The 15,335-nt window shown below is 30.6% G+C and overlaps 1 protein-coding gene across 2 annotated transcripts in view; it reads right to left on the reverse strand.

The window, feature by feature from the left end:
* Positions 1 to 15,335, reverse strand: part of LOC107452498 (patatin-like phospholipase domain-containing protein 4) — a 73,511-nt gene that overhangs the window by 12,887 nt on the left and 45,289 nt on the right. For both annotated transcript variants that reach the window (XM_087161842.1, XM_043052259.3), the window contains exon 2: positions 578 to 810. In XM_087161842.1, the coding sequence (XP_087017968.1) occupies positions 578 to 778 (201 nt within the window). In that variant the 5' untranslated portion in view covers positions 779 to 810. The remainder of the gene's footprint in view (positions 1 to 577; positions 811 to 15,335) is intronic.

Below are 15,335 nucleotides of genomic sequence, written 5' to 3' on the forward strand. Positions count from 1 at the left end.
AAATTTAGTTTTTTTATATATATATATCAATCGATAATAACTTCATAGTGTAATAAAGACAATTTGCTTTAAAAAAATTAAACGCAACAAATACAGCAAATAATATGTAAAATTTTCAAAGCATGTGTATAATATTTCCCTTTGAAATTTTTCACCCTTAATCATGTTTTAAAATTTCACTATATAAAAAAAAAATTTCTTTACAAAAATTGATTACTTCTTTTATTCTTAAATAAACTCTTGCACAATGCATATTTGTTTTGGACATTCTTTCACTGAAGAAAAAAATGTCTAAAGATTTCAATATTTTAACACCTTCCATTAGTACCCCTACATATTGGAATTCGAATGTTATAAATTCAGCGTTTTATCGAGATTTATTGAAATTAGTTTGAAAAATAGTCGAAACACTTTTTATGCTAGTTATGGTAATTTTGTTTTAATTAAGTTTAGGTTAGAGGCCGAGTACCGCTTTTTAACCAGCTGCAGGTTATCCCTATATTAAATGAATAATTAACGCATGTCAATTAAAATAATTGCAAACCAGTTTTTAAGAAGACTTTTCGAAAGCTCATACCCTTAGTAGCTCATCTCTGCTGCTGAAACTGTTTAAAAGAACATTTTTACCAGAATCGAAATGGGTTGCAGACGCATGTAATTTTCCATCGCAAATACTATGGGCATCAGGAGGAAGCATTGCATTCATGCTTTCATAAAGAACACCCATGATATTCAAATCAGGTGACATTGGACCTAGAATACCATTTCGAACTTTCATGGAAACATCGAACACGTATCTTGCACACACATCTGAAATGAAAAAAAAAATGAACGTTTATATATATTTTCTTGATTTACTAACAAATCAAAAATATGCCATTCAAATTATATATATGTAATATCAGGGCTACAACCCTGATGTCATGGGTTGATTTTAGCTCAAATAAACCAGTCGTGAACCAAAATACTCCTTTAACAGCTTTATTTATAGGTAGGTTGTTGGTGGTAACAGTTAGCACCCATTCTCCACACTGGAGGCGGGTGGACAGCACTCTCGGACAATTCCGACAGAGATTATCAGGATCACATCATGTTGAAAAAGACACGCAAAAACGATTGTTCCTGCATTATATACTAACGCAAAATGAGGTAAAAAGGCTCAAGTCGTGCATACCTTGTAACTCAACGCATCATCGATAATCATTTAATGCTTCCTAATATGGAAGTGAAAGAGGGAAAGATTTTGAATATATAAATCTAATTATAATTCATTGGTAGGTTTTCAGCCTTCAAGTTTCAAAATAGAATATTTCTACACCTATTCTTTACCAAAGACATTTTATGAAAACGAAAGAGTTTTAATGGTTTTATTAATACAAAAGTACTTATAATTTTTGAATTATATATACAGGGTGTTTCAAAATTATATTTACATCACCTGGCTTGAAATTGGTTACAGATTGGAAGTGATTAGGGCCACCAATGGTGCGCATGTTGAAGTGTACTAAACAAAACTTTATTAGTTGCAGTAATACATGCAAAAGACAGAATATAAATATCTTGTTTATTTTCGAAGTTATGAATTTTTGAAGTTGTAAAGAGAATTTTGGAACACCCTGTATATATATATATATATATATATATATATATATATATATATATATATATATATATATATCACAGGAAAGATGTAATATAGATAAAATCAAATTTGAAATCTTATACCTTTGTACTTATTGGATTTTTTAAAATTTTTTTTTTAGTTGCAAATAGACTACTCTGTTTTTGTATCGTTTAGTAGCAACTAGACTAATTGGATGAAGATATGGTATATTTAGTGCTATGAGTGAATAAAGCACAAATATAGGGAATAGAAATGGACATACTATAGTTTCGGTTCTGTAAAAATGTTCCTCAATTGTTGAATTGCTTAGTGTCCATTTTGTGTTACGACACTGTGAGAAAGTTTTATAATTTATTGAACCAGAACTATTTATAGTTTGTCTACGGTAAGAACTCCGCCTGCCACAAAATCTGAGGCTATATGCTGCTATGGAAACAAGAATAGCGTTTTTCATGGAGGATAGCTTCTCTTCACTCTAGGGCAGACATAATAGACCGAAGAAAAAAAATTTCCTTTTTGTCACGGACCCCAGCCAAAACCTGTCCTCAACAGTGACCCCACACCCCTACTTCAAATAGTTAGGCCACGTTACCATAGTCACCACCACGGCTCCAGACGAATGGCTCGGGGAGTTCTTACTTCAGACAAACTATAAGTGCGTTTTGTGCCAGTATTTGTGTTTTATTTACACTATTTTGATATATTTAGACGAACTGGCTTAATATCTTTTAGTCGCAACTAAACTAATCAGTATTTAATACGATTCAAAGTAGTTTGTCTTATCTGTTTTCATATCTTTCTTAGTAGCAATTGGACTGATCAGTTTTTATATTTATCAGTTTATCATACATATTATAATATATTATACTTATAGTAACTAAAATGTTCCCAATTCGACCATAAAGTTAGAGGGAATACCAAAGATTCTTATCAACAATAATATAATTAAATACATTAATTATATTAAATTTCTTTAAATTAAATATTATTTTTAAGAAAATGCAGAATATAGACCTGATAATGGAAATATCAATTTAAAAAAAATATATTAATAAACAAAATGCTAATACCGGACGTTAAGAAGTTAAATAATAATAAAGAGTAATTTATCAACTTTTTTTTGAAAGATAAGAGTTTTCAAATATCCAAGAAATAGCTGTCAGTTATTTTGAAATGGTATTTGAATAATTAGCATCCTCATACAATGAACGCTGGCATTAGAAAAGGAAATTTCAATCAGAACTGTCAAAAGCACGAGTTGAATCACATCGGAATGTCCAAACACGTTTTCAGCATTAATTAACCGAATATTATTTCATTTAAACGCAGTTATTTAAGATGGAAAACTATTTTCCTTATATTGCAGTTCTTAGCTTTATATTATGCAATTAAATTTTAAAGAAAATAATAACGTCTTTTTTGTTGCACAAAATGGGAACTGACAACACAATCAAATAATAATCTTTACACAATATAATAATTAATTAATCGGGAGTTTATTTTTTATGTTAGTTTAAACGCACTCTGTCGCATGTTCTAAAAATTATTCAAAATAAATAAAGTGTATGAAATTGATAATTTTGATGAACATAGTATGGGGACTTTCAAACATAACGTAAGCATGTTTTGGGCTCTTTTGTACCCCCCCCCCTTGTCATGAAAAATAAACAAATCAAAAACCCTTCGGATGCTAGGGTAACAAAATTATAAAGTAATAAAGTCACAACATCATCCCTTGTTTTTAAACTCTAGTAATCAAGATTAAATTTAAATTTTTTTAAAATTAACTTTTCGTGTAACAAAAGTTAGTTTACATGAATAAAATATGGCCAGGATAGCGTGGTCGGTAGGGCGCTGGGCCCATGTTCGTGGTTTCGAACTGAGCCGGCGAAGACTCCCCGTGTAGTAAAGTGACTGATGCACGTTAAATCTGTCGAGTCGCAAAAGTCCTCCATGTTCCCATAACAAATCAAAACCTCTGGGGGTACTGGATTGGAGATCGATCGTTCTCTGATTCAGGTCAAAGTTACGATCTGTGGATAAATGAATGGGTGCGACGTATGGTGTGGCAGAAGTCGAATTCTTGCCCATAGATGGCGCCACTGAAAAACAAGAAACGCACACTCTGCCTTAAATTTGCTCGGTTTCACCAAGCAGGCTTGCCCGTGTAGCAAGTAGCATTAGCTTGGCGAACGGCATTAGAAACAATAACATGAATAAAATAATCTTTATAGGAATCTTCTGAATCTTTTACTTCAGAGATCAAAGGTCTTGACCAAAGCATGTAGGAAAAAATAATAATTCTAAATTTTTCTTAATTTTAAAACTGTAACAAAGAATAGCGAACATTTAAAATTCTTTTGCATTTATAAAAATTTATAAACTGAAAATGAGGTAATATTAAAACATTTATCATACCCTTCCCACCCCCGTCGTGCAAATAAAAAAACTTTCCTCTCATTAGCATAATATTTGAACACATCCTGTTTCGTAATGACCTTCCTTAATATATATTTATCCTTGTCAAAATTGAATGCAAGAAAAGTAAGTTCCCAAATTAATATTTAAGGGAGAAAAAAAAAACTTCTTTAAAATCTGTCAAATCAAAGGATATAAAACGTTAAGACCAGTTTGATTGCTTAGAGAAATTTCGAGGTGCTTTCATTTATCCCTTTTCAACCACTGTTTTCTCAGGCAATAAAACTGATTTTCGATATTTTCAAGTTCCTATTTTCTTCAACCTGCATCAGCGTTACATGCATAGATAAATCACAATAACACCCCGCTGTTTACCCGCCAACAAAGAAACTTGCCTGTTTGTCCCTTTGTTGGTATTTAGCGTCAGAATCTCAAATTAGAAAAAAAAGTGTGATTTTTTTTTTTTTTTTAACTTACGTAGTGATTAAAAATTTTCAGGTTTAAAATCTTTACAATTGTTGAATAACAGGGTCATTAATAATCCGTTTTTCGAAACGTTGAAAGATATACTCATTATGATCATTTCAAAATCAGCATATTAAATGAGAGAAAAGGGAATAAACAACTTTATCTCTCTTAACTTATTTTGGAGATGAACTATTGTCAAGTCAGTTCTTATAAAGATAACTCTTATGAATTCATGGCTGACCACTTATTCGAAAGGTAAGATCTCTTTATCTGCAGAAATAATAAGAACAAGTAATACCGGCAATACAGCGATTGTTGTTAACATGTTCCAGGGACAAATTTAATTGGCTTAAACCTCGGGAGGAAAGGAAGTAAAAACATATAGAAAAAAGTTCACAATTCGACTTTTCGCAATGATATAACAAGCTAAAATGAAACAGTTAATTGAAAATTAAGACGTCAAATTTTATCCTAAACAATAAAAATAAAACTCCAAAAGCCTAAATTCTTCTCTCCCAGGGGATAGAGTGCTCGCCTCTCAATGCGGTGACCGGGGTTTAGATCCCAACGATAGCTGGTCGACCCTAAAACTGCATCAGGTTCGTGTCCACCATAGTGCTGGCATAAAATATCCTCAGAGGAAGACGGATCATAGATTAGAGTTTCCTTATCGTCAGGCTAACCATGGGAAGTTTTCGCGGTTTTCCTCTCCGTATTACGCAATTGAGGGTAGTTCCATCGAAAAGTCCTGCCATCAAATTTCTCCCAATACGTGATTCAAGAGTTCCAGTTGTCTTCTAGATTGGGTTTAAAATCACAAAGCAACGGAGTTGAACATTAATAGTCGCAAACTCAAAAATAGGCTCAGGCTGTCCAACGACTGCTATAAAATAAAATATTACGCATGAAGCCGCAGTGGGTCAGGGGTTAAAGCGCTCGCTTCCCAATGAGGTGACCCAGGTTCGGTCTCAGTATTGGCTGGTCGACTTGAATTCTGCTCCCGGCTAGTCGCACTGACCATAATGCTGACATAAAATATCATCAGTGGTAGATTGGATTAAACTACGCTTGCAGTCAGGTTAACCGTTTGGGAGGTTTCGTGATTTTCCTTTCCATATAACGCGAATGCTGGTTAGTTTCATTAAAAAGTCCTCCACGAGATTTGGTTTGTCACAATACTCAATTCAGTAGTTTCCTTGTCTTCTGGATCAGGTTGAAAATTACGAGGCAAATAAATTGAATAGAAATTGTTACTGACATAAAATATCATCAGTGGTAGATTGGATTAAACTACGCTTGCAGTCAGGTTAACCGTTTGGGAGGTTTCGTGATTTTCCTTTCCATATAACGCGAATGCTGGTTAGTTTCATTAAAAAGTCCTCTACGAGAATTGGTTTGTCACAATACTCAATTCAGTAGTTTCCTTGTCTTCTGGATCAGGTTGAAAATTACGAGGCAAATAAATTGAATAGACATTGTTGCTGACATAAAATATCATCAGTGGTAGATTGGATTAAACTACGCTTGCAGTCAGGTTAACCGTTTGGGAGGTTTCGTGATTTTCCTTTCCATATAACGCGAATGCTGGTTAGTTTCATTAAAAAGTCCTCTACGAGAATTGGTTTGTCACAATACTCAATTCAGTAGCTTCCTTGTCTTCTGGATCAGGTTGAAAATTACGAGGCAAATAAATTGAATTGAAATTGTTGCTGACATAAAATATCATCAGTGGTAGATTGGATTAAACTACGCTTGCAGTCAGGTTAACCGTTTGGGAGGTTTCGTGATTTTCCTTTCCATATAACGCGAATGCTGGTTAGTTTCATTAAAAAGTCCTCCACGAGATTTGGTTTGTCACAATACTCAATTCAGTAGTTTCCTTGTCTTCTGGATCAGGTTGAAAATTACGAGGCAAATAAATTGAATTGAAATTGTTGCTGACATAAAATATCATCAGTGGTAGATTGGATTAAACTACGCTTGCAGTCAGGTTAACCGTTTGGGAGGTTTCGTGATTTTCCTTTCCATATAACGCGAATGCTGGTTAGTTTCATTAAAAAGTCCTCCACGAGATTTGGTTTGTCACAATACTCAATTCAGTAGTTTCCTTGTCTTCTGGATCAGGTTGAAAATTACGAGGCAAATAAATTGAATAGAAATTGTTGCTGACATAAAATATCATCAGTGGTAGATTGGATTAAACTACGCTTGCAGTCAGGTTAACCGTTTGGGAGGTTTCGTGATTTTCCTTTCCATATAACGCGAATGCTGGTTAGTTTCATTAAAAAGTCCTCTACGAGAATTGGTTTGTCACAATACTCAATTCAGTAGTTTCCTTGTCTTCTGGATCAGGTTGAAAATTACGAGGCAAATAAATTGAATAGAAATTGTTGCTGATATAAAATATCATCAGTGGTAGATTGGATTAAACTACGCTTGCAGTCAGGTTAACCGTTTGGGAGGTTTCGTGATTTTCCTTTCCATATAACGCGAATGCTGGTTAGTTTCATTAAAAAGTCCTCCACGAGATTTGGTTTGTCACAATACTCAATTCAGTAGTTTCCTTGTCTTCTGGATCAGGTTGAAAATTACGAGGCAAATAAATTGAATAGAAATTGTTGCTGACATAAAATATCATCAGTGGTAGATTGGATTAAACTACGCTTGCAGTCAGGTTAACCGTTTGGGAGGTTTCGTGATTTTCCTTTCCATATAACGCGAATGCTGGTTAGTTTCATTAAAAAGTCCTCCACGAGATTTGGTTTGTCACAATACTCAATTCAGTAGTTTCCTTGTCTTCTGGATCAGGTTGAAAATTACGAGGCAAATAAATTGAATAGAAATTTTTGTAAATGTGTGTTTAACGCCAGTTATAAAGTAAAATATAAATTTAATAAATGCATTTAAATATATTTGGAAAAAAAGGAGGGCATTAAAATAGTATAGGGGAAAATGTAGTTTTCCAAAGCTTTCTACAATTCCACAGTCGTTTCAAAAATTCGTCGAAATTGCAAATAAGTAATCATACTTGAAGCATAGCTTTTTGACTTGAGAAGTTATATTAAGTTTGAAACACAGTATATAATCTGGTTTTAAATATAAAATATTGGTTTTGGATGTTAAGTGGAGCACTATGGTTTTAGTTTTCAATATTAGTTCAGCATCATACAATGTGATACCAATGAAAGATTGTAATCTGTTAGGTACTTGGTTATGTTAAATAAATGTTTTCTTATACTAAGTACAAAAATAGCAGTAAGGAAATTCACAAAAAGTAGTCTGTAAATTGATAACAATCCAATAATAGAGATTTTTTTATTATTATTGTTTCTTAAATATCAGTTTTTTTTTTATTATAATGTATCAATACAATTATAGCTGAAATTATTCCATAGCAATAGTTAGACTTTTTTCTGTCAAAATAATATTATTTTAAAATGATAGAAACAGGTGATTTTCTTCAAATCAGCGATTCCAAAAATGACAACAAAAAAAAACGAAGAAGAAAAAAATTCCTATTTTTTAATTTCGATATTTCAAATTTTTGAATGTATTAAGACAAATCAACCTACTTTTTTTGAACAATAATTTATTTCACGATAATAATTCAACAATATTTTTATTCAAAATAATAGTTTTTAAAACGAGAAAAAGAGTAAACGATTCTAAAAATTTATTTTTTTTAATCATTTTAAAACTAGTTAATTTAAGTTTTCACAGTTAAGTTTTTCTCAAAAACTCATGATTAAGTTCTGGTTTTTTGAATCACATTAAAACTTATGAACAAACTTTTTAAGATATTATTCTACAGAAAAATTTTAAAATTACTTTTTACTTCTAATTTGAACAAATTTCTCATAAAATCATTAATGATTTTCTATGCCTTAAAATAAAGAATCCACAGTTTAAAAAAATAAATAAAAACTAAGTTCATTTAGTATTATTTAGCATTAAGGGAAGCATTGTTTAGTATTAGCCTAAAGGGAAGTACACCCCCGTAAAATTCATATTAAAACGAAACCCAGCTTTAAATAAAGAGCATAAAGTGGAATAAAAATTTGCTGCCGTTGCAGCTCCTGGGTCAAGATGTGGCTCTTCAAAGTTTTAGCTTACTTAATAATTAGAATAAAAAATTAAGGTTGTAAATGGTTTAAGTATCTGGTTCGCAGTTAAAAGAACTCTGGTTCTATTCTATTTACTTAAATTCTGTTTATTTTAATTTCCTAATATTGTAAAATGTGTATAAATGTTGTAAAACATATTTAAGTGTAAATTAGAAAAAAAATATGAGGAATCTTTTTTTTTTTTTGTAAAATATAATAAATTTTATTTTATTTATTTATATTTTCATATCAGCAAAAATTTTGATTTTAAAACCCTCAATTTAATTTCTTAAAAATTATTTGTTTTAAGGAACTATTTAGCTAACGAAAAAGAAAACGTTATTTGAAATTAATAAGTGAATTAAATGGTTATTAAATAAAATGAGTAGTATTTTTAATTTAAATAAAAATGCGCTTTTGAAAGGCCACTTTGACCTAGAGGCAGGTTTTGTCTCGATAGCAATTTTAAAGATGTGTACTTCCCTTGTTATACTCTCGATTTGTAGTTTTTCATAAGAAAGAAAGAGTGGTGCAGAGTATCCACAACGCTTATAAAGCCACTATTTTATTTCAACAGTATTTCTCCCCATCAAAAGGCAATGCCTTATCAATACACGATATTCTTTTATACCCATTGTTTTAAAAATTACAAAACTAGATTTACTAAAACCACTTGTAACCTCTAAACAAATAATCGGAATATCATGAAATGTTAATAATTATCGTTTGAAAATTGCTACTATCCGGAAATCGTATTGATTCTTTTAGCAGTGATGACATTTATGTGACAAACCGCAGACTTAATGAGTGGTGAGTAATTTATTTGTGTTAAAAACATCGCTATACACCGCTGTAAGTGAAAAAAAAGACCATTGTGAAATAGGATTAAACTAATTCGCGACTGCATATAGTTCCGTTCTATTTCATTATCAAATTATACAAATATGCTTTCAAAACAATTTAAAAGTCAAACAGACAGAAATTTAATTCGAGCTATCTTTTTCGATATATATCATAGAATTATTGAAAAAAGTTTCACTTTCGTAGTCTTACTCAGGGCTAAAGAGAATAGAAGGGCTAGTTCACTCCGCTCTTAGAGCTGAAGCTACGATTTTCCTCCTCATGACGTCACTGTGTCCACAGATCTCGGAGATCGCAAGCTAAGATATTAATAACTTTGCATCTTTCTCTTTGTAAAAATTAGTTTAGACTTTTTCTGGTTATTAGCTTTCAAACTTTATGTAATTAACACATTATTTCCGTTCACAAACATAGTTCAAAAAACCTTTCTTGGCCTTATATTAAAAAAATTACCATTTTAAACTTATAAAAATGTTTTACAAGTTGGAGAAAATGACGCTATAAATACTTTATTTTAAAAAGTTCAGTTTTAACTTTAATTATTAAGAAAAATGAAAGCATATATCGAAACTTTTTTTTATCTACATATTCTTTTATAACAATAAGTTGAGTTAAATTTAGAATCCCTGATTTTAAAATATGCCGTTAATAGCAATTTGTTCACACTTAATCATTAGGAAACATCAACCTTAAACGCTAATTACTGAAACAAAATAATAATTTAGGTTCATAATGACATTAGAAATTTTACAATTGTTTATAGACATTTAAATTTACGATGATATAATTTATAGATATTTAAATTAAGAAAATGTAATTTTTAAAAAAAATCATAAATATTTAGAATAATTACATTAAAAAATATGTTATGAAATTAGGAGAGTTCCTACTATATACTATATATCTTATTTATACTTTTTATTTACATTTTAATTTTCTCTGACTTCATCCATTTTTTAATTTTTTTCACCTGCCTTTCTTTTTGAAGTAACGAGGCGGTTTCTACTTAGATAATGAATTTTTATAAAAGTTCTTAACGACAGAATAAACGTATTGCTGTTTTATATTAACTGTGTCATTTCGGAATCCATTCTTTACATAGTTGTTCATTTACTTCAGGGAACACGCGGAAAATTATATTTTTTCCTTTTGTTTTTATATCAAAATTTTTTCAAGTTGCAATCGCGAAAACTGGCATTTCGATAATAGTTTTAAATTCCTGTAAATTCACTGCAAAAACTAAAGAAAGTCATTATAGAAAATAACGAATGTCTTAGAATATCTCGCAAAAAGAAATGCTCCAATATTAGTTAGAGCTAGTGAGGCCGAACTTCTTGAAGTAAAAGTGCGAGCTTTGCGCCAAAGTGACGTCACTAGAGAAAATCGGAGGATTGGCGCGGCGAGAGCTACTTCAAAGGAGTGAACCAGCCCTTCTATTCTCTTTAGTCCTGAGTCTTACTGGATTCCTAGACTTTACGACATGTTTCTATAAACAAAGAGAAAGATCGCTCTTTAAAAAAATAACTACAATAAGTTGCAAAAGCATTGGATTTGACTGGACCACTAAAAATGGCACGTCTTACGCTGACATGCTTTTAATAAATCAAATGCTAGATAAAGAATTTTTATTTTTGCTTCGCAGTAGAAGGAAATCGTCTGCGAGAAACAATATTTATTATTCTTTCAACAGTTACTTTAAACAGAAAAACGTGTATTTGTTACGATTTTTAGATAAAATTTTTATTATTTGTTATTACTTCTTAATTGATTATTGTTGTTAATAAGAAAGCAAGTAAAAAGGAGGCCGTGCAACGTTGTTTCAAGAGTTGGAGATGTTGATATACGTTCGCGCTGGGAGCTTGGCATCCATTTGGCGAGCACTTGATGCAAACATGGTTCTTCTCTACATAGGGATAATGGTTTTTTCTTAAATTGCAACAAAGTATATCATAGCATATTTTACATTATATTGCCTGCATTACGATGGGAATATAATAATTTTAAAGCCTTCATTTTAACAATATGAATGATCCTATTCAATTTCTTTTCAGCTATTAGTTATTTTTTGCGAAATGCATCTCTTATAGTTCTTTTTTAAAAAAAATCATTCTAACATTTATTAATGTGGAATTTTTCATGCGCTATTCATTTAGTTAAGACAGGGAATTCAAGTGGATTGCGTATTTGCAATTCAATTGAGCTCTCGTCATCTTTAACCTAATAACCTGAGATTTCAAATTTCTTTTTTTTAAAAATAAATAAATAAAAATTGCTAAGCTTCCTTAAGATGAAACCTTGGAGTGAAAAATAATACATTAACATTCGTATTCCATAGCGTGTAAGATGTTAGAGCGTCTTTTATTAACACGGAATGTTACAAAATCCGTCATTTTCAACCTTCAGTTACTTATTTTTTTTCCTCGCTGCACGAAGCAATTCGAGCTTTAGATCCTTTAATGAGAGAATTTCGATTTCAATTCTTTTCGTTAAAAGTTTTTGCATTTTTCATTTTGTATTTAAATAGTCCTTGAAATAAATTTCAAGGACTTTTTAAATACCCCAATTAAAAAATTTCGAGTAATATAGTGATTAGATAAGTCTCATTTTCAAGCTGTACAGATCGGCAGTTTTTATGAAGAACAATACCATTATTTACGTAGAAAATTAAATGTTTCTGTATATTTTGCTGCTATCAAGTTGGAAAATTCCAGAAACTAGCTAAGTACCACCTTGGAAATAATACTAAGGAAAATAAGATATAAAAACGTCAAAGTCTGGTTTATGATTATATCTTTCAAAAAGAGATTATGCGATTACTTTGAAAGTTAAATTCAATAGTAAAATGCCGGAAGCGACGTAACGTAAACGATAATGCGTACTCCAAATAACTAAATTAGACTGAGTTTTAAACTAAACTTGATGCAAAATAAAAGACCTCTTAGTCATATTTGTCAGAAGATTTAATTGAATAGACATAGTTTAATGACACAAAAGTCAGATGTGGTTATGCTACACTGAACTACGGGTAATTGAAAAAAAAATTATCAACGTTGGATAAAAGTTTTTTGAGAGTAATTTTAAAATATTTCGGGGGGCTTTAAAATAAATAACAATTGAATTCAAAATATCGAAAATCAATAAGTTATTAATACAAAGTCTGTTAAAAGTTTTAGGGCACTTATTTTATCAAGAAGCGTCAAAATATAAACAGCATATTTGAGTTCAAAACAAATGAGGTTCAGTCGGTTTGAGTTCAATCATCAAATGTCGAATAAAAGTATTTTGGGGATTTATTTAAGAACCAAGAAGCCTTAAAATAAATAACATATCAGAATTCAGAGCCTCGAAAATTAATTAATAAATAATAATAAAATGCGGGACAGAGTTTTTTTTTTCTTTTTTGGAGATTTTCAGAATGAAGAAGCCTTAAAATAAAATATTAAAATTCAAAGCAATAAGAAAAGTTCAAAACAATAAAAATAAATAAACCATAAATAATACATTATGGGATAGAAGTTCTTGGTATTTATTTAGGAATTAGGTGCTAAAATAAATATTACATTTGAGTTCAAAACCTTAATAAAAATGTTCGAATAATTATAATACCATATGGTAACCATAGAACAATGAATAATTGATTATAGAATTAAAATAAATAGAATCGAAAAAAAGCAAAGCACAACGGAAATACTAAGTTCCGTTTGCTCAGCAATAAATGCTTTTGCTCAACAAAATAAAATAGAACAAAGATGGAAGGAAGTTCTCTTCCTTATTGATGGCGTGAGTCTTGACCTAAAAGTCTGAATGTCAACACCCTGCGGAGTTTTCAGAGAAATTCCGTTTTAAATCTGGCGAAAGTCTACCGAATTGATAGGTAATTTCAAAAGTGTTTTGTAACATGAAAAAAGTTGCACAACTGTTGGGGCTCCCTTCTTTATGCTTCAGTTTTAGTTTTTTAAGTTGAGCATCTGTTTCAGTCTGTTTTTGGTCAGTTACATCATTGGACTCATTAGACAGTGTGACAAGCGCATTTCGAATTGTTCTGACACTTAGTTCGGAAACAGCCGAAAAAGTTGAATCGGTTTTATTTTCAGCGAAGGGAGAAGGTGCACCATCCTGTTCTTTTTGTTATAAATAAACGATTTTGTGTTGAATTAAAATGTTTCAAAAACTAACTTTAAATTGTTAAATAACAAACAATACATCAAATAATCATTAACAATTGTTTTAATTAACAAAGTATTTTCAAACATTGTATTTTATTTAACTCTAACTGGGGCATTTTGAGCAGCACGATTAAACAAAATCTAGTAAGAATATTTTCTCAGTTTCTAAATATCAGTTATATTATACTTTAAAATGTTAACTTAAGTTTTATTTTCTGATCGAATTGTTTAAAATATTGATAAAAGAATTGTTATTGAATTAATAATAATTATGCCACGTCGAAACAATGATCAAATACTTCGTTATTAGTTAAGTGCTTAATGCTCTATTATTTCTTTTATGAAATTAAGCACTTCGAAAATATATTTCTTTCCATTGAAAAAAACATCAATGTTTCATTAGTGTTCATTCATTCACATGTGAAAGTGTGACCTAAGCGATAAATTATTGCTAATGTCTAGTTAAATTATTAGTTTTACGTGATTCTAAACACGTAATTCTTGTTAATTCACAATCACTGGAATCAACACCAATTGACGGACCCGCGAAGATTTGAAACCATCAAATTCGGAAAATTAGTTACGTTAAGTACCCTGTTTCTTGACAAAACTAAAGTAAAAATTTATTGCTACAAACTACGTTTTTTTTTTTTTTTTTTTTTTTTTTGTATCACACTACTCACTACACTACTATTTTTAAAAAAGTAGCACACTACCCTACAAACTACGAAACTATAACAGTAGTTTCACTATGTAGTGCGTTACTTCCGACCACTGATACTAGATATTGTGTATATCTTTCTAAATAATCATAATCTCCTTTGTGTAGTGGGTTCACTGAATTCGTTTCCAACTAAACTTCGTTTATTTCTTCCAAAAAACAGACCAACAAATTTTTGCAGACAAGGTTTGTAGAGAAATTATCAAGATTATCATTAAAACTACTCTTGAGGAACAAATGGAATTAATAAACAAAATTGACAATAACTAAAATTTTAACCTGCTTAATCTAACCACCTTGCCAAAACTTTTTTTTGGACCACATTGCCATTTTAGTGTTTTAATTTGACTTTTAACTTGACTTTGCATTTTATACATGCTTTAGGTTTGTTTACAACCTTTGGATTTTAATACATTTGGTAATTTACATTGCGATTGTATTTTATACATGGTTTTTAGATTGTTATACACCCCCTTTTAACTCTTACCTTTTAGTATCTATTGGTATTTTGTCCTCTGTTTTTTTGTACTTTAATTGAATTTACTGTGCTTTACTTGTTGTTCTTCATTTTAACTACCTGTTACTACTTCACCCTCACTATTTTGGTTCCACCAGCAGGATTCAAGCTGGCTTGATTGGCTGGATCCTTTCAATGCCCTATTGGCAAGTGTATACATCTGTGATTTTGTCTTAGTTTTAACTTTTCAATTTTAGCACTATATTCATTTATGTCATTTTATCCTTTCACCTTTTGGCGGTTTTATGAGCTGTATTTACGGCGGTTTTTGGTGAATTGTTAGATTTTTTGTCTTGTATTAAGGGTTCCACCAGCTCTGGCTCACAGCTCACTCAGTTTTTACTGGTTGTCTCAGGGTTCACAATTTTTGTATTATATATATATATAATTTTTTTATTCTATTTATATGAGGGTTAATAAGTTTTGTATTGTATATATACATATAATTTTTGTATTT

This window comes from Parasteatoda tepidariorum, chromosome 4 (genome assembly GCF_982258835.1).
Source record: "Parasteatoda tepidariorum strain Cologne lab strain chromosome 4, Ptep-v5.0, whole genome shotgun sequence".
Lineage (NCBI taxonomy): Eukaryota > Metazoa > Arthropoda > Arachnida > Araneae > Theridiidae > Parasteatoda > Parasteatoda tepidariorum.